Here is a 21,434-nt window from a genome sequence, read left to right as displayed (position 1 = left end):
TATTTCGAAGCCGCCTACACCGTCACGAGCTGCTACCGTCCATCACGACTGGGCGTCCACCTGAGCCACTGGACTGCCACATTGGGTCCTTTCAAAATTTACCCACTGACATCTCCGGTTCACGGAGACTGTAGACCTCCTCCCCCCTGTCAAGGGGAGATAAAAGTATTTTTTCTATTTTTCTTCCTTCAAATGATATAATATGCCTTATTACATGTTTTCTTTCTAGGTCTACGAGTTACAGGTTTACTCTTTCACATGTTGTTCAAATGTTGTTTCCTATTAAGAGGCGATACTTTGCCCGGTTATTACTACCCACTGAATCCCTGTTGGTGCCCCATAATGCACCTCCCTGTTAATTAGAGAAGATTACACTAGATGTACGTGTTTTAATTTGACCTTTTCAGAAGTTATATTGGAGTGGCGGTGCATGTTCACCCAGCCCGCCTCCACCTTTTTCTGTACTACTGCAAACCCCCAAATCTTTTTCCCTTTCCCTGCAGTAGTCATGCAGGTCCAGTATACCGGACCTTTTCTTTTTGTTGTTTACTTCCTACTCTCCTGTTTTCAACCCAACCCATGCCATTCCCGCATGCTCCCTCCTCCCCTGAGCTCCAGACTTGATTAATTCCCCCGATCACAACTGTCCATCAGTACCCGGTACAGGTACACTACAGTAGATCAGTATAGATCCTTCTTTCTCATGTCTAACATATGTTTCCAATGCTGAACCTTATATCTCTCAATGTCAAAGGACTGAACTCGCCCAATAAGCGTAGGCTGGCCCTCTCCTCCTTCCACCAGCAAAAAGCTGATGTCGTAGCACTACAAGAAACACACTTTTCTTCTGCTAACCCTCCCCTTTTTAAGAACAGCCACTTCCCTGTAGGATACTATGCCAATGGTCCATCCAAGAGGAATGGGGTAGCTATCCTTTTTAGCAAAAATGTCTCCTTCTCCCTACAGTCTCAACTTTCAGACAAAAATGGCCGTTATCTTATTCTCACTGGCCTCCTGGATGACAAGCCGGTTACCCCAGTATCCCTATATGCACCTAACTCTAACCAGGTCCCCTTCCTACGAAAACTATTCCTCACTATACGCAATACACTAAAGGGTTCTCTCGTAGTCTTGGGTGACTATAACCTTGTTCTTGATCCTAAAATGGACAAGTCCCGCCAATTCTCCCAGACTGTGCCCACTACCCTCTCTGGCCCCTCCCTGGCCTTCCGCAATCTCCTTGCGGAATTCGACCTTTATGATGTCTGGAGAACTCATAACCCCTCGGGTCGGGAATACACATTCCACTCACTTGCCCACAACTCCTACTCCAGAATAGACCTGATCTTGTGTGATAAATGGTCTCTCCAGAGAACTAAAGGCGTTGATATTCTACCAATCACATGGTCTGACCACGCCCCAGTTCTCTGGAAATGGAATCTTCACGGTACTTACAACCCTCCCCGCCAATGGCGTCTATACCCTTACCTTCTAAATAACCCTGTGTCTAAAAAAATAATCTCTGACTCTATTGACTCCTATTTAGCCACTAATTCCCCCCAAGATACTTAACTTATTAACCACTGGTGTGCTTTTAAAGCCGTTACCCGTGGAGCCGCAATTCAAGCTGGCGCCACTCTCAAAAAACAGGCCCATCAAATGCAGAAGACACTAGAAGCTGACCTGTTAGACCTTGAAGCTAAGAATATAGCCCATCCCTCCAAAATCCTTAAAAATTAGATCTCTAATGTTCGAGGTCAGCTCCAAAAGTTACTCCTTGCCCGCACTCAAGCGGCTCTAAACAGAATGCGCCACAAATTCTACCTCCTAGGCAATAAAGCTGGCAAAATGTTGGCACGTAAATTACGTGTTCAACAAGCCAGGAATAGGATTAAATGTATTTACTCTCCCACCAAACAAAAGATCTTGAACCCCAAAGATATAACGAACCAATTTGCAAAGTATTACGCCAAATTATATAATTTAGCAACTGACCCTTCCACTCCCCAACCCACCACCCCGTCTATTTCTTCCTTCTTAGAAAACCTCTCTCTCCCTACTCTAACACAGGATCAGCTGTCTTCACTTAATGCCCCATGGTCGACGGCTGAAATCTCCGCCGCTATTAAAGCCACCCCTAGGAATAAAGCCCCCGGCCCAGACGGCTTTGTCTCCGACTTCTATGCCACTTTTCATGACATCCTCTCTCCCCACCTGACTGCGCTCTACAATACATTCTCAGACCACGGCTCCCTCCCCCCGGAACTCCTAGAAGCGCGTATTGTTACTATCCCTAAACCAGGAAAAGACTCCGCCTATGTACATAACTACCGACCAATAGCACTACTTAACTGCGACATCAAACTCTATGCCAAAATGATTGCAACACGCATTAACAGATTCCTCCCATCGCTGATACACCCGGACCAGACTGGCTTCGTCCCTGGGAGACAAGCGTCTGATAACACGCGCCGGGTCTTCAACCTGATAGACTCCCTATCTGAGGACCAGGGCCTTCTCTTGCTATCTTTAGATGCAGAGAAGGCCTTTGACAGATTAAATTGGTCGTACATGCGTGAAACCCTCCTCAGATTCGGATTTAAAGATCGCATTCTAACCTCTATCCTAGCACTATACAGTTCTCCTACGGCCCGGGTGTTCAGCGGAGGCTTCTTATCCGACCCTTTCCCTATCACAAATGGCACCAGACAAGGCTGCCCCCTATCCCCTCTAATTTTTGTCCTGTCAATTGAACCCCTAGCAACTAAAATACGAGAGAATCCCTATATCCCGGCACTCCAATTCGATACGTCCTTTCATAAACTAAGCCTCTTCGCAGATGATGTCCTCCTTTTCATCTCTAACCCCACCACAACTCTTCCTGTCTTACACTCTGTCCTAGATGCCTATAGCCTCGCATCCTACTATAAACTTAACACTACCAAAACAGACGCTCTTCCCTTTAACCTATCTCACTCCATCTCAACACTCCAAACCTCCTTTCCATATAACTGGCGGAAACACACAATAAAATACCTAGGTATCAACATCCCTGTCTCCATTACAGACGTCTTCTCTGCCAACCTCGCCCCTCTGATAGAGTCATTGGAAGCACTTACGAAATCCTGGTCATCCTATGAGGTCTCATGGCTGGGACGTATGGCGGCATTCAAAATGTCCCTACTACCCAAACTAATGTACCTCTTTCGCACGATTCCATACCCCTTTCCAAAGAAGTACATTCAGTCCTGTTCTTCTATCATGTCCAAATATATCTGGTCTTCTAAACCACCCTCGCTGGCTCTCTCAAGAATGGTCCTGCCGAGAGCATCTGGAGGTCTTAACATACCTAATATTCCCCTGTACCAAGAAGCCTCTCTCCTGGCCCCCATTAAACATTATTTCGCAGCACACTCACACTTTGGTTGGATGGAGTTGGAACAAATTCGAGCAAACCCAATCTCTTTAGCTGATCTTTTCCGCATTCCAAAGTCGCTCCGACCTACTCATTTAAACCTCCTCCCCTCCACGCAGGCTTCACTACAAACCTGGGAAAAATTATCGGCCTCCCTAACACCCCCTATTTCCCATATTCCCCACATATCCATCACTACCTTAGCACTGATGATACCCCATCTCAATCTAACTAAATGGAGACGAGCTGGGGTACTATACTTAGGCGACCTACTAGATGGACTCTCTCTAAAACCCTTCTCAACTCTCCAGTCGCAGTACTTTCTCCCAGCCACAGAACTCTTCCACTATATGCAAGTGGCACATTGGTGGAGGACGATCCCTCCTACTTACTCAACGCTACACACAACTTCTTACACCCTCTTTGCCCGCCTCTCCTTACCTGAATCCAAAAGCGACATTACATACTGGTACAACCTACGGATAACCCCTACTTCCCCTTCCAAGTCTAATGCCCAATTGAAATGGGAACAAGACCGGGGAAGAACCCTATCCCCAAACGACTGGCGCCAAGTCTACTTAACCTCGTACTCCATGTCCCAATGTTTAAACCACACTGAAATGCATATAAAACTAGTAAACAGATTGTACCAGACCCCAGACTGAATTCATAAATTTTGGCCCTCCCATAGTAATAAGTGCTGGAGATTGTGCGGCTCGGTAGGCCATATCTTCCATATATTCTGGACGTGCCCAAAGATCACTAAATATTGGTTAGAGGTAATTGATCTAATAAATAAGGTTTTGTCCATTCACATCATGCCAGACCCGACCCTAGCACTACTTCAAATTGTACCCCCCTCAGTCCCACCTCCTGCTAGATATGTCCTAGGCCACATCTTGATAGCCGCCCGCGCCAACCTGGCCCAAATGTGGAAACAACCCACACCCCCCACCCTGTTAAGAGTCATTCATAAGATGAACCACCACTTCCTTATGGAAACAGAATGTGTTTCCTCTTCTCCCAACTCTACTTCCCTCAAAACACGATGGTCCCCATGGCACCGCTATATCTCCTCGGCTGAAGGGTCCCATTATTCCCATAACCCCACCCCAACCCTCCCTAGTTCAAATGACCAACCCGACAATGCCTGAGCCTATATGATATCGTCTACTACTGTACTCTCCTATACCAAGGTGGTTATATACCCCCCTTGCCTGTTGAGAGTTGACCCTAGCCTTGATTTCCCACTCTGTCTTCTCCTAACTTACACCTGTAAGCTTTAACTTCTAGGACGAGACCAATATCTCCTTACGGCAATGCAATAGTTTCCTGTATAACTTAACCTAACTGATGTATAATGTTTGTTTGGTTCTGATGTATTAACCCCTCAATTTTAATCTGGACGCCCATTCCCCCCCCCCCCTCATACCTATGTATATCATCCTCTTTTTTGTTCTGTACCCTATAAAAATGATTCTTTTTTCTCAATAAAAAACTATTGATTTAAAAATGGGTCTGACCGTACAGTCCGGTTTCGGTACCACAAACATCGTGGAATAGTAACCCCTTCCCTGTTGAAGGAGGGGAACCTGCACCACCACCTGCTGGAGATATAATTTGTGAATTGCCGCTAACACTATTTCCCTCTCTATCGGGAAAGCCGGCAGGTCCGATTTGAGGTAACGGTGAGGGGGCATCACTTCGAATTCCAGCCTGTACCCCTGAGATACAATCTGTATAGCCCAGGGATCTACCCGAGAGCAAACCCACTGGTGGCTGAAATTTCGGAGACGCGCCCCTACCGATCCTGGCTCCACCCGTGGAGCCCCAGCATCATGCGGTGGATTTAGTGGAAGCTGGGGAGGTCTTCTGTTCCTAGGAACTAGCTGTATTGTGCAGCTTCTTTCCTCTACCCCTGCCTCTGGCAAGAAAGGACGCACCTCTGACTTTCTTACTTTTTTGTGAACGAAAGGACTGCATTTGGTAATACGGTGCTTTCTTAGGTTGTGAGGGAATATATGGCAAAATATTTGACTTCCCAGCCGTAGCTGTGGCCACTAGGTCTGAAAGACCATCCCCAAACAATTCCTTACCCTTATAAGGTAAAACCTCCATGTGCCTTTTTGAGTCGGCATCACCTGTCCATTGCCGAGTCCACAGGACCCTTCTGGCAGAAAACAACGTTGCATTTATTCTGGAGCCCAGCATGGTAATGTCTCTCTGGGCATCTCTCATATATAGGACAGCGTCTTTTATATGCCCCAGGGTCAGCAATATAGTATCCTTGTCCAAGGTATCAATTTCCTCAGATAACGTATCTGTCCATACTGCTACAGCACTACACATCCAGGCTGACGCAATTGCCGGCCTTAGCAGGGTACCTGAATGTGTATAAATGGACTTCAGGACACCTTCCTGTTTTCTATCTGCAGGATCTTTTAGGGCGGCCGTATCCTGTGACGGCAGGGCAACCTCCTTAGATAAGCGTGTCAAGGCTTTGTCTACCCTAGGGGAGGATTCCCAGCGTAACCTGTCCGTTGGCGGGAAAGAATACGCCATAAGCATCCGTTTGGAAATCTGCATTCTCATATCTGGAGATTCACAAGTTTTTTCACATAACTCATTTAACTCATGTGAAGGGGGAAAGGTCACCTCATGCCTTTTTTCCCCATACATATGAACCCTCTTGTTAGGGACTGGGGTTTCCTCTGTGATGTGCAACACATCCTTCATTGCTATAATCATGTAGCGGATGGCTTTAGCCATTTTTGGCTGCAACTTTGCATCATCGCAATCGACACTGGAGTCAGAATCCGTGTCACTATCTGTGTCAACAATTTGGGATAGTGGGCGCTTCTGAGACCCTGACGGCCTCTGCGCTGTAGGATCAGGCATGGGTTGAGACCCTGACTGTCCCAAGGCCTCAGCTTTATCCAACCTTTTATGCAAGTAGTTAACATTATCATTTAAAACCTTCCACATATCCATCCAATCAGGTGTCGGCGCCGTCGGCGGAGACACCACATTCAATTGCTCCCGCTCTGCTTCCACATAGCCTTCCTCGTCAAACATGTCGACACATGCGTACCGACACACCACACACACAGGGGATGCTCTTTTTGAAAACAGTTCCCCCACAAGGCCCTTTGGAGAGACAGAGAGAGAGTATGCCAGCACACACCCCAGCGCTATATGACCCAGGAATTACACAGTAACTTAGTGTTTACCCAGTAGCTGCTGTATATACTGATTTTGCGCTAAATTTATGTGCCCCCCCCCCCTTCCTTTTTACCCTTTTTCTACCGTGATTCTGCAGGGGACAGCCTGGGGAGCTTCCTTTCAGCGGAGCTGTGGAGAGAAAATGGCGCTGGTGAGTGCTGAGGAAGAAGCTCCGCCCCCTCAGCGGCGGGCTTCTGTCCCACGATTTTGTGTAAAATAATGGCGGGGGCTCATGCATATATACAGTGCCTAACTGTATATATGCCCACTTTGCCAAGAGGTACCTAATTGCTGCCCATGGCGCCCCCCCCTGCGCCCTGCACCCTACAGTGACCGTAGTGTGTGGGTTTAATGTGGGAGCAATGGCTCACAGCTGCAGTGCTGTGCGCTACCTCATATGAAGACTGGAGTCTTCAGCCGCCGCTTTTGAAGTCTTCTTGCTTCTCACGCCGGCTTCTTGCTTCTGGCTCTGCGAGGGCGACGACGGCGCGGCTCTGGGATCGGATGACCAAGGGTGCGTTCCTGTGTTCGATCCCTCTGGAGCTAATGGTGTCCAGTAGCCTAAGAATCAAGACCTATCCGCAGTTAGTAGGTTTGCTTCTCTCCCCTCAGTCCCACGTAGCAGAGAGTCTGTTGCCAGCAGAAGCTCTCTGAAAATAAAAAAACCTAACAAAAATACTTTCTTTCTAGCAAGCTCAGGAGAGCTCACTAAGGTGCACCCATCTCGTCCGGGCACAGATTCTAACTGAGGTCTGGAGGAGGGGCATAGAGGGAAGAGCCAGTGCACACCAGTAGTCCTAATTCTTTCTTAGAGTGCCCTGTCTCCTGCGGAGCCCATCTATTCCCCATGGTCTTTACGGAGTCCCCAGCATCCACTAGGACGTTAGAGAAAGATTTATTAGGTAAGAACCAAAATCTAATTTTATTATCATTAGTCTCTACTGAAGGATTAGGGTGTAGGAGAAGAGACTGTTGTAGTGATTGAGCAAGGAGAATATGTGACTCTTCTGTAATGAGTTTATTACTCACCTGCGCTGTTATCTGTAAGGATCTCCTCTTCCTTACACTGCTGTTCACCCATCACATACGTCTCTTCTTCTCCCTCTATATCTTCTGCCTTAATATCGGTCACATACGTCTTTTCTTCTCCCTCTATATCTTCTGCCTTAATATCGGTCACATACGCCTCTTCTTCTCCCTCTATATCTTCTGCCTTCACATTAGTCACATATGTCTCTTCTTCATTTATATCTTCATCCTTTATATCAGTCACATACGTCTCTTCTTTTCCCTCAGTACATTCTACCTTAATATCAGTCATATCTTTAACCTATATAACCCAAAAAACAATATTATAACACTTAAATATCACAAATGATGTTAGACATTAGTAATCTTATAAACAGAACATGGAGAAGACATTTTTTATGGTCTCTGAAAATAGACATATAAACTAGAGATGAGCGGGTTCGGTTTCTTTGAATCCGAACCCGCACGAACTTCACTTTTTTTTCCACGGGTCCGAGCGACTCGGATCTTCCCGCCTTGCTCGGTTAACCCGAGCGCGCCCGAACGTCATCATGACGCTGTCGGATTCTCGCGAGGCTCGGATTCTATCGCGAGACTCGGATTCTATATAAGGAGCCGCGCGTCGCCGCCATTTTCACTCGTGCATTGAGATTGATAGGGAGAGGACGTGTCTGGCGTCCTCTCCATTAGAATAGAGATAGATAGATTAGATAGAGAGAGATTGTGCAGAGTCGCAGACAGAGTTAGTTTACCACAGTCAGTGACCAGTGCAGTTGCTAGTTAACTTTTATTTAATATAATATATCCGTTCACTTCTCTCTGCTATATCCGTTCTCTGCCTGAAAAAAAAAACGATACACAGCACAGTCAGTCACACAGTGTGACTCAGTCTGTGTGCACTCAGCTCAGCCCAGTGTGCTGCACAGTCATCAATGTATAAATTAAAAGCTTATAATTAATTGTGGGGGAGACTGGGGAGCACTGCAGGTTGTTAGCAGGAGCCAGGAGTACAATTATATTAATTAACAGTGCACACTTTTGCTGCAGGAGTGGTGACCAGTGCCTGACCACCAGTATAGTATTGTTGTATACTACTAATATCTCTTTAAATATCAACCAGTCTATATTAGCAGCAGACACAGTACAGTGCGGTAGTTCACGGCTGTGGCTACCTCTGTGTCGGCACACGGCAGGCAGTCCGTCCGACCAGAATTGTATTATTTATTATTATATACCTACCACCTAACCGTGGTTTTTTTTTCATTCTTTATACCGTCATAGTGTCATCCTAATTGTTACGAGTATACTACTATCTCTTTATCAACCAGTGTACAGTGCGGTAGTTCACGGCTGTGGCTACCTCTGTGTCGGCACACGGCAGGCAGTCCGTCCGACCAGAATTGTATTATTTATTATTATATACCTACCACCTAACCGTGGTTTTTTTTTCATTCTTTATACCGTCATAGTGTCATCCTAATTGTTACGAGTATACTACTATCTCTTTATCAACCAGTGTACAGTGCGGTAGTTCACGGCTGTGGCTACCTCTGTGTCGGCACACGGCAGGCAGTCCGTCCGACCAGAATTGTATTATTTATTATTATATACCTACCACCTAACCGTGGTTTTTTTTTCATTCTTTATACCGTCATAGTGTCATCCTAATTGTTACGAGTATACTACTATCTCTTTATCAACCAGTGTACAGTGCGGTAGTTCACGGCTGTGGCTACCTCTGTGTCGGCACACGGCAGGCAGTCCGTCCGACCAGAATTGTATTATTTATTATTATATACCTACCACCTAACCGTGGTTTTTTTTTCATTCTTTATACCGTCATAGTGTCATCCTAATTGTTACGAGTATACTACTATCTCTTTATCAACCAGTGTACAGTGCGGTAGTTCACGGCTGTGGCTACCTCTGTGTCGGCACACGGCAGGCAGTCCGTCCGACCAGAATTGTATTATTTATTATTATATACCTACCACCTAACCGTGGTTTTTTTTTCATTCTTTATACCGTCATAGTGTCATCCTAATTGTTACGAGTATACTACTATCTCTTTATCAACCAGTGTACAGTGCGGTAGTTCACGGCTGTGGCTACCTCTGTGTCGGCACACGGCAGGCAGTCCGTCCGACCAGAATTGTATTATTTATTATTATATACCTACCACCTAACCGTGGTTTTTTTTTCATTCTTTATACCGTCATAGTGTCATCCTAATTGTTACGAGTATACTACTATCTCTTTATCAACCAGTGTACAGTGCGGTAGTTCACGGCTGTGGCTACCTCTGTGTCGGCACACGGCAGGCAGTCCGTCCGACCAGAATTGTATTATTTATTATTATATACCTACCACCTAACCGTGGTTTTTTTTTCATTCTTTATACCGTCATAGTGTCATCCTAATTGTTACGAGTATACTACTATCTCTTTATCAACCAGTGTACAGTGCGGTAGTTCACGGCTGTGGCTACCTCTGTGTCGGCAGTCGGCAGGCAGTCCGTCCATCCATAATTGTATTATAATATATACCACCTAACCGTGGTTTTTTTTTCATTCTTTATACCGTCATAGTCAGTCATACTAGTTGTTACGAGTATACTACTATCTCTTTATCAACCAGTGTACAGTGCGGTAGTTCACGGCTGTGGCTACCTCTGTGTCGGAACTCGGCAGGCAGTCCGTCCATCCATAATTGTATTATTATAATATATACCACCTAACCGTGGTTTTTTTTTCATTCTTTATACCGTCATAGTCAGTCATACTAGTTGTTACGAGTATACTACTATCTCTTTATCAACCAGTGTACAGTGCGGTAGTTCACGGCTGTGGCTACCTCTGTGTCGGAACTCGGCAGGCAGTCCGTCCATCCATAATTGTATTATAATATATACCACCTAACCGTGGTTTTTTTTCCGTTCTTTATACCGTCGTCATACTAGTTGTTACGAGTATACTACTATCTCTTTATCAACCAGTGTACAGTGCGGTAGTTCACGGCTGTGGCTACCTCTGTGTCGGCACTCGGCAGGCAGTCCGTCCAACCATAATTGTATTATATACCACCTAACCGTGGTTTTTTTTTCATTCTTTATACCGTCGTCATACTAGTTGTTACGAGTATACTACTATCTCTTTATCAACCAGTGTACAGTGCGGTAGTTCACGGCTGTGGCTACCTCTGTGTCGGCACTCGGCAGGCAGTCCGTCCAACCATAATTGTATTATATACCACCTAACCGTGGTTTTTTTTTCATTCTTTATACCGTCGTCATACTAGTTGTTACGAGTATACTACTATCTCTTTATCAACCAGTGTACAGTGCGGTAGTTCACGGCTGTGGCTACCTCTGTGTCGGCACTCGGCAGCCCGTCCATAATTGTATATACCAGTGACCTAACCGTGGTTTTTTTTTCTTTCTTTATACATACATACATACTAGTTACGAGTATACTATCTCTTTATCAACCAGTCTATATATTAGCAGCAGACACAGTACAGTGCGGTAGTTCACGGCTGTGGCTACCTCTGTGTCGGCACTCGGCAGCCCGTCCATAATTGTATATACCACCTAACCGTGGTTTTTTTTTTCTTTCTTTATACATACATACTGCAGTGCCACTCCTAGATGGGCCCGGTGTTTGTGTCGGCCACTAGGGTCGCTAATCTTACTCACACAGTCAGCTACCTCATTGCGCCTCTTTTTTTCTTTGCGTCATGTGCTGTTTGGGGAGGGTTTTTTGGAAGGGCCATCCTGCGTGACACTGCAGTGCCACTCCTAGATGGGCCCGGTGTTTGTGTCGGCCACTAGGGTCGCTAATCTTACTCACACAGCTACCTCATTGCGCCTCTTTTTTTCTTTGCGTCATGTGCTGTTTGGGGAGGGTTTTTTGGAAGGGACATCCTGCGTGACACTGCAGTGCCACTCCTAGATGGGCCCGGTGTTTGTGTCGGCCACTAGGGTCGCTTATCTTACTCACACAGCGACCTCGGTGCAAATTTTAGGACTAAAAATAATATTGTGAGGTGTGAGGTATTCAGAATAGACTGAAAATGAGTGTAAATTATGGTTTTTGAGGTTAATAATACTTTGGGATCAAAATGACCCCCAAATTCTATGATTTAAGCTGTTTTTTAGTGTTTTTTGAAAAAAACACCCGAATCCAAAACACACCCGAATCCGACAAAAAAAAATTCGGTGAGGTTTTGCCAAAACGCGTTCGAACCCAAAACACGGCCGCGGAACCGAACCCAAAACCAAAACACAAAACCCGAAAAATTTCAGGCGCTCATCTCTAATATAAACTTGTTTTGAAAGTTTCAAAACAGCCAAATGCACAGTAGAATCAGCTACATCTGTCCAAGTTGGACTGATACTGGTCACATTTTCACATCTCAATGCATCACGGGCCGGGACCGCGGCGGCATCAGGGGCGGGTGCAGAGGCGGTGCTGGGAGAAGAGATCATCTCCACGCTGCCTGTGCCTATACTGTGAACGGGTCCTTGGTCACAGTATAGGCAGAGGCAGCGTGGAGATGCATCGACTGTTCACACTGCATTCAACCCTGCTTTATTCCCGGGTTTAATTACCAGGTCAGGTGACCCGGGAATTCGAGAGTAACCCCTTTCACACCGCACAGTGGCCCGCATCCACCAGGGTTATATATGCCGGGTTATTGGTTAGGGTAGCGTCTAGTTTCACTTTGTGGAGAGGACCTTTCCCAAAACCCCCTGGGTCCATGTCACAATGTATTTGGAATAGTAAAGTGTGGCGAGCGGAGCGAGACACCGTGCCCGAAGCGTGGCGAGTGGAGCGAGCCCGCGAGGGTCCAATGCTGCATAGAATTTTTTTTTTTACCCCAAACGAACGGAGAACGAAGAAAACATTTAGGTGCTGTAAGGGCGGAAGTTCTCTCCTGCCCACTCGTTTTGTCACTTCCAGGTCCTGAGCACGAAGGTAACATAGACACAACCTATTGGTTAGGTGTGAAAGGGGTATTACATATGAGTGAATAATACTGGACTGGGAGATATTGGACTGGTTACACATTGAGCTGGATTATCCACACAGAAATTCTGTGATCAGGAGTGGGAAATTCTGTGATCAGGAAGTGCCCGCCCAAATCACAACTAATTCTATATAGAAAACACACACATCACTCTTTCTTCAGGCACTGTGGTGTAAACCTTACGGTGAAACCTGTCCTATTATTAGACATGATCTAATATTACAGGAAACTATGGAATGCTAAAACTCAAACCTGACAAAACAATAACATTACCATCAATAAGGCAGAAACCTCAGTGTGTGTTTTCCTTGTGCAGTACCAATCAGGGAGATGTCACAGCCTGGGCTTACTGCAGATCGGGCAGTGTCAGGAACTGATGTCACTCACACAATGGTGGGGTGGTGATTAGAGATGAGCGGGTTCGGTTTCTCTGAATCCGAACCCGCCAGAACTTCATGTTTTTTTTCACGGGTCCGAGCGACTCGGATCTTCCCGCCTTGCTCGGTTAACCCGAGCGCGCCCGAACGTCATCATGACGCTGTCGGATTCTCGCGAGGCTCGGATTCTATCGCGAGACTCGGATTCTATATAAGGAGCCGCGCGTCGCCGCCATTTTCACACGTGCATTGAGATTGATAGGGAGAGGACGTGGCTGGCGTCCTCTCCGTTTAGAATTAGAATAGATTAGAGAGACACTTGATTTACTAATTTTGGGGAGCATTAGGAGTACTCAGTAGTGTACAGTGCAGAGTTTTGCTGATAGTGACCAGTGACCACCACTTTTATTTATAATCCGTTCTCTGCCTGAAAAAAGCGATACACAGCACACAGTGACTCAGTCACATACCATATCTGTGTGCACTGCTCAGGCTCAGGCCAGTGTGCTGCATCATCTATTATCTATATATAATATTATATATATCTGTCTGACTGCTCAGCTCACACAGCTTATAATTGTGGGGGAGACTGGGGAGCACTACTGCAGTGCCAGTTATAGGTTATAGCAGGAGCCAGGAGTACATAATATAATCCGTTCTCTGCCTGAAAAAAGCGATACACAGCACACAGTGACTCAGTCACATACCATATCTGTGTGCACTGCTCAGGCTCAGGCCAGTGTGCTGCATCATCTATTATCTATATATAATATTATATATATCTGTCTGACTGCTCAGCTCACACAGCTTATAATTGTGGGGGAGACTGGGGAGCACTACTGCAGTGCCAGTTATAGGTTATAGCAGGAGCCAGGAGTACATAATATATTATATAGTGAGTGACCACCAGACACACAGTGCAGTTTATTTAATATATCCGTTCTCTGCCTGAAAAAAGCGATACACACAGTGACTCAGTCAGTCACATACCATATCTGTGTGCACTGCTCAGGCTCAGGCCAGTGTGCTGCATCATCTATATATATTATATATCTGTCTGACTGCTCAGCTCACACAGCTTATAATTGTGGGGGAGACTGGGGAGCACTACTGCAGTGCCAGTTATAGGTTATAGCAGGAGCCAGGAGTACATAATATTATATTAAAATTAAACAGTGCACACTTTTGCTGCAGGAGTGCCACTGCCAGTGTGACTAGTGACCAGTGACCTGACCACTAGAGATGAGCGCCTGAAATTTTTCGGGTTTTGTGTTTTGGTTTTGGGTTCGGTTCCGCGGCCGTGTTTTGGGTTCGAACGCGTTTTGGCAAAACCTCACCGAATTTTTTTTGTCGGATTCGGGTGTGTTTTGGATTCGGGTGTTTTTTTCCAAAAACACTAAAAAAACAGCTTAAATCATAGTATTTGGGGGTCATTTTGATCCCAAAGTATTATTAACCTCAAAAACCATAATTTACACTCATTTTCAGTCTATTCTGAATACCTCACACCTCACAATATTATTTTTAGTCCTAAAATTTGCACCGAGGTCGCTGTGTGAGTAAGATAAGCGACCCTAGTGGCCGACACAAACACCGGGCCCATCTAGGAGTGGCACTGCAGTGTCACGCAGGATGTCCCTTCCAAAAAACCGTCCCCAAACAGCACATGACGCAAAGAAAAAAAGAGGCGCAATGAGGTAGCTGTGTGAGTAAGATTAGCGGCCCTAGTGGCCGACACAAACACCGGGCCCATCTAGGAGTGGCACTGCAGTGTCACGCAGGATGGCCCTTCCAAAAAACCCTCCCCAAACAGCACATGACGCAAAGAAAAAAAGAGGCGCAATGAGGTAGCTGTGTGAGTAAGATTAGCGACCCTAGTGGCCGACACAAACACCGGGCCCATCTAGGAGTGGCACTGCAGTGTCACGCAGGATGTCCCTTCCAAAAAACCCTCCCCAATCAGCACATGATGCAAAGAAAAAGAAAAGAAAAAAGAGGTGCAAGATGGAATTGTCCTTGGGCCCTCCCACCCACCCTTATGTTGTATAAACAAAACAGGACATGCACACTTTAACCAACCCATCATTTCAGTGACAGGGTCTGCCACACGACTGTGACTGATATGACGGGTTGGTTTGGACCCCCCCCAAAAAAGAAGCAATTAATCTCTCCTTGCACAAACTGGCTCTACAGAGGCAAGATGTCCACCTCATCTTCACCCTCCGATATATCACCGTGTACATCCCCCTCCTCACAGATTATCAATTCGTCCCCACTGGAATCCACCATCTCAGCTCCCTGTGTACTTTGTGGAGGCAATTGCTGCTGGTCAATGTCTCCGCGGAGGAATTGATTATAATTCATTTTAATGAACATCATCTTCTCCACATTTTCTGGATGTAACCTCGTACGCCGATTGCTGACAAGGTGAGCGGCGGCACTAAACACTCTTTCGGAGTACACACTTGTGGGAGGGCAACTTAGGTAGAATAAAGCCAGTTTGTGCAAGGGCCTCCAAATTGCCTCTTTTTCCTGCCAGTATAAGTACGGACTGTGTGACGTGCCTACTTGGATGCGGTCACTCATATAATCCTCCACCATTCTATCAATGTTGAGAGAATCATATGCAGTGACAGTAGACGACATGTCCGTAATCGTTGTCAGGTCCTTCAGTCCGGACCAGATGTCAGCATCAGCAGTCGCTCCAGACTGCCCTGCATCACCGCCAGCGGGTGGGCTCGGAATTCTGAGCCTTTTCCTCGCACCCCCAGTTGCGGGAGAATGTGAAGGAGGAGATGTTGACAGGTCGCGTTCCGCTTGACTTGACAATTTTGTCACCAGCAGGTCTTTCAACCCCAGCAGACCTGTGTCTGCCGGAAAGAGAGATCCAAGGTAGGCTTTAAATCTAGGATCGAGCACGGTGGCCAAAATGTAGTGCTCTGATTTCAACAGATTGACCACCCGTGAATCCTTGTTAAGCGAATTAAGGGCTGCATCCACAAGTCCCACATGCCTAGCGGAATCGCTCCGTGTTAGCTCCTCCTTCAATGCCTCCAGCTTCTTCTGCAAAAGCCTGATGAGGGGAATGACCTGACTCAGGCTGGCAGTGTCTGAACTGACTTCACGTGTGGCAAGTTCAAAGGGAATCAGAACCTTGCACAACGTTGAAATCATTCTCCACTGCACTTGAGACAGGTGCATTCCACCTACTATATCGTGCTCAATTGTATAGGCTTGAATGGCCTTTTGCTGCTCCTCCAACCTCTGAAGCATATAGAGGGTTGAATTCCACCTCGTTACCACTTCTTGCTTCAGATGATGGCAGGGCAGGTTCAGTAGTTTTTGGTGGTGCTCCAGTCTTCTGTACGTGGTGCCTGTACGCCGAAAGTGTCCCGCAATTTTTCTGGCCACCGACAGCATCTCTTGCACGCCCCTGTCGTTTTTTAAAAAATTCTGCACCACCAAATTCAAGGTATGTGCAAAACATGGGACGTGCTGGAATTTGCCCATATTTAATGCACACACAATATTGCTGGCGTTGTCCGATGCCACAAATCCACAGGAGAGTCCAATTGGGGTAAGCCATTCCGCGATGATCTTCCTCAGTTGCCGTAAGAGGTTTTCAGCTGTGTGCGTATTCTGGAAAGCGGTGATACAAAGCGTAGCCTGCCTAGGAAAGAGTTGGCGTTTGCGAGATGCTGCTACTGGTGCCGCCGCTGCTGTTCTTGCGGCGGGAGTCCATACATCTACCCAGTGGGCTGTCACAGTCATATAGTCCTGACCCTGCCCTGCTCCACTTGTCCACATGTCCGTGGTTAAGTGGACATTGGGTACAACTGCATTTTTTAGGACACTGGTGAGTCTTTTTCTGACGTCCGTGTACATTCTCGGTATCGCCTGCCTAGAGAAGTGGAACCTAGATGGTATTTGGTAACGGGGGCACACTGCCTCAATAAATTGTCTAGTTCCCTGTGAACTAACGGCGGATACCGGACGCACGTCTAACACCAACATAGTTGTCAAGGACTCAGTTATCCGCTTTGCAGTAGGATGACTGCTGTGATATTTCATCTTCCTCGCAAAGGACTGTTGAACAGTCAATTGCTTACTGGAAGTAGTACAAGTGGGCTTACGACTTCCCCTCTGGGATGACCATCGACTCCCAGCGGCAACAACAGCAGCGCCAGCAGCAGTAGGCGTTACACGCAAGGATGCATCGGAGGAATCCCAGGCAGGAGAGGACTCGTCAGAATTGCCAGTGACATGGCCTGCAGGACTATTGGCATTCCTGGGGAAGGAGGAAATTGACACTGAGGGAGTTGGTGGGGTGGTTTGCGTGAGCTTGGTTACAAGAGGAAGGGATTTACTGGTCAGTGGACTGCTTCCGCTGTCACCCAAAGTTTTTGAACTTGTCACTGACTTATTATGAATGCGCTGCAGGTGACGTATAAGGGAGGATGTTCCGAGGTGGTTAACGTCCTTACCCCTACTTATTACAGCTTGACAAAGGGAACACACGGCTTGACACCTGTTGTCCGCATTTCTGGTGAAATACCTCCACACCGAAGAGCTGATTTTTTTGGTATTTTCACCTGGCATGTCAACGGCCATATTCCTCCCACGGACAACAGGTGTCTCCCCGGGTGCCTGACTTAAACAAACCACCTCACCATCAGAATCCTCCTGGTCAATTTCCTCCCCAGCGCCAGCAACACCCATATCCTCCTCATCCTGGTGTACTTCAACACTGACATCTTCAATCTGACTATCAGGAACTGGACTGCGGGTGCTCCTTCCAGCACTTGCAGGGGGCGTGCAAATGGTGGAAGGCGCATGCTCTTCACGTCCAGTGTTGGGAAGGTCAGGCATCGCAACCGACACAATTGGACTCTCCTTGTGGATTTGGGATTTCAAAGAACGCACAGTTCTTTGCGGTGCTTTTGCCAGCTTGAGTCTTTTCAGTTTTCTAGCGAGAGGCTGAGTGCTTCCATCCTCATGTGAAGCTGAACCACTAGCCATGAACATAGGCCAGGGCCTCAGCCGTTCCTTGCCACTCCGTGTGGTAAATGGCATATTGGCAAGTTTACGCTTCTCCTCCGACAATTTTATTTTAGGTTTTGGAGTCCTTTTTTTACTGATATTTGGTGTTTTGGTTTTGACATGCTCTGTACTATGCCATTGGGCATCGGCCTTGGCAGACGACGTTGCTGGCATTTCATCGTCTCGGCCATGACTAGTGGCAGCAGCTTCAGCACGAGGTGGAAGTGGATCTTGATCTTTCCCTAATTTTGGAACCTCAACATTTTTGTTCTCCATATTTTAATAGGCACAACTAAAAGGCACCTCAGGTAAACAATGGAGATGGATGGATTGGATACTAGTATACAATTATGGACGGGCTGCCGAGTGCCGACACAGAGGTAGCCACAGCCGTGAACTACCGCACTGTACTGTGTCTGCTGCTAATATATAGACTGGTTGATAAAGAGATAGTATACTCGTAACTAGTATGTATGTATAAAGAAAGAAAAAAAACCACGGTTAGGTGGTATATACAATTATGGACGGGCTGCCGAGTGCCGACACAGAGGTAGCCACAGCCGTGAACTACCGCACTGTACTGTGTCTGCTGCTAATATATAGACTGGTTGATAAAGAGATAGTATACTCGTAACTAGTATGTATGTATAAAGAAAGAAAAAAAAACCACGGTTAGGTGGTATATACAATTATGGACGGGCTGCCGAGTGCCGACACAGAGGTAGCCACAGCCGTGAACTACCGCACTGTACTGTGTCTGCTGCTAATATATAGACTGGTTGATAAAGAGATAGTATACTCGTAACTAGTATGTATGTATAAAGAAAGAAAAAAAAACCACGGTTAGGTGGTATATACAATTATGGACGGGCTGCCGAGTGCCGACACAGAGGTAGCCACAGCCGTGAACTACCGCACTGTACTGTGTCTGCTGCTAATATATAGACTGGTTGATAAAGAGATAGTATACTCGTAACTAGTATGTATGTATAAAGAAAGAAAAAAAAACCACGGTTAGGTGGTATATACAATTATGGACGGGCTGCCGAGTGCCGACACAGAGGTAGCCACAGCCGTGAACTACCGCACTGTACTGTGTCTGCTGCTAATATATAGACTGGTTGATAAAGAGATAGTATACTCGTAACTAGTATGTATGTATAAAGAAAGAAAAAAAAACCACGGTTAGGTGGTATATACAATTATGGACGGGCTGCCGAGTGCCGACACAGAGGTAGCCACAGCCGTGAACTACCGCACTGTACTGTGTCTGCTGCTAATATATAGACTGGTTGATAAAGAGATAGTATACTCGTAACTAGTATGTATGTATAAAGAAAGAAAAAAAAACCACGGTTAGGTGGTATATACAATTATGGACGGGCTGCCGAGTGCCGACACAGAGGTAGCCACAGCCGTGAACTACCGCACTGTACTGTGTCTGCTGCTAATATATAGACTGGTTGATAAAGAGATAGTATACTCGTAACTAGTATGTATGTATAAAGAAAGAAAAAAAAACCACGGTTAGGTGGTATATACAATTATGGACGGGCTGCCGAGTGCCGACACAGAGGTAGCCACAGCCGTGAACTACCGCACTGTACTGTGTCTGCTGCTAATATATAGACTGGTTGATAAAGAGATAGTATACTCGTAACTAGTATGTATGTATAAAGAAAGAAAAAAAAACCACGGTTAGGTCACTGGTATATACAATTATGGACGGGCTGCCGAGTGCCGACACAGAGGTAGCCACAGCCGTGAACTACCGCACTGTACTGTGTCTGCTGCTAATATAGACTGGTTGATAAAGAGATAGTATACTACTAATATTATATACTGGTGGTCAGGTCACTGGTCACTAGTCACACTGGCAGTGGCACTCCTGCAGCAAAAGTGTGCACTGTTTAATTTTAATATAATATTATGTACTCCTGGCTCCTGCTATAACCTATAACTGGCACTGCAGTAGTGCTCCCCAGTCTCCCCCACAATTATAAGCTGTGTGAGCTGAGCAGTCAGACAGATATATAATATATATAGATGATGCAGCACACTGGCCTGAGCCTGAGCAGTGCACACAGATATGGTATGTGACTGAGTCACTGTGTGCTGTGTATCGCTTTTTTCAGGCAGAGAACGGATTATAAATAAAAGTGGTGGTCACTGGTCACTATCAGCAAAACTCTGCACTGTACACTACTGAGTACTCCTAATGCTCCCCAAAATTAGTAAATCAAGTGTCTCTCTAATCTATTCTAATTCTAAACGGAGAGGACGCCAGCCACGTCCTCTCCCTATCAATCTCAATGCACGTGTGAAAATGGCGGCGACGCGCGGCTCCTTATATAGAATCCGAGTCTCGCGATAGAATCCGAGCCTCGCGAGAATCCGACAGCGTCATGATGACGTTCGGGCGCGCTCGGGTTAACCGAGCAAGGCGGGAAGATCCGAGTCGCTCGGACCCGTGAAAAAAAACATGAAGTTCTGGCGGGTTCGGATTCAGAGAAACCGAACCCGCTCATCTCTACTGACCACCAGTATATAATATTAGTAGTATACTATCTCTTTATCAACCAGTCTATATTAGCAGCAGACACAGTACAGTGCGGTAGTTCACGGCTGTGGCTACCTCTGTGTCGGCACTCGGCAGCCCGTCCATAATTGTATATACCAGTGACCTAACCGTGGTTTTTTTTTCTTTCTTTATACATACATACTAGTTGCGAGTATACTATCTCTTTATCAACCAGTCTATATATTAGCAGCAGACACAGTACAGTGCGGTAGTTCACGGCTGTGGCTACCTCTGTGTCGGCACTCGGCAGCCCGTCCATAATTGTATATACCAGTGACCTAACCGTGGTTTTTTTTTCTTTCTTTATACATACATACTAGTTACGAGTATACTATCTCTTTATCAACCAGTCTATATATTAGCAGCAGACACAGTACAGTGCGGTAGTTCTCGGCTGTGGCTACCTCTGTGTCGGCACTCGGCAGCCCGTCCATAATTGTATATACCACCTAACCGTGGTTTTTTTTTCTTTCTTTATACATACATACTAGTTACGAGTATACTATCTCTTTATCAACCAGTCTATATATTAGCAGCAGACACAGTACAGTGTGGTAGTTCACGGCTGTGGCTACCTCTGTGTCGGCACTCGGCAGCCCGTCCATAATTGTATATACCACCTAACCGTGGTTTTTTTTTCTTTCTTTATACATACATACTAGTTACGAGTATACTATCTCTTTATCAACCAGTCTATATATTAGCAGCAGACACAGTACAGTGCGGTAGTTCACGGCTGTGG

General features: G+C 46.2%; 1 protein-coding gene across 1 annotated transcript in view; it reads right to left on the bottom strand.

Annotated features, from left to right (window-relative positions):
• LOC135057152 (zinc finger protein 585B-like) overlaps nucleotides 1–21,434 on the bottom strand; it is a 162,827-nt gene that overhangs the window by 32,794 nt on the left and 108,599 nt on the right. Inside the window, exons 9-10 of the mRNA XM_063963051.1 lie at nucleotides 7,818–7,967; nucleotides 7,667–7,754 (exon numbers count right to left, since the gene is read on the bottom strand). Coding sequence (XP_063819121.1) covers nucleotides 7,667–7,754; nucleotides 7,818–7,967 — 238 coding nt within the window. The remainder of the gene's footprint in view (nucleotides 1–7,666; nucleotides 7,755–7,817; nucleotides 7,968–21,434) is intronic.

This window comes from Pseudophryne corroboree, chromosome 3, assembly GCF_028390025.1.
Source record: "Pseudophryne corroboree isolate aPseCor3 chromosome 3, aPseCor3.hap2, whole genome shotgun sequence".
NCBI classification, from domain to species: Eukaryota; Metazoa; Chordata; class Amphibia; order Anura; family Myobatrachidae; genus Pseudophryne; species Pseudophryne corroboree.
Note: the sequence above shows the minus strand (reverse complement) of the source record. Positions and strands in the feature narration are given on the sequence as shown.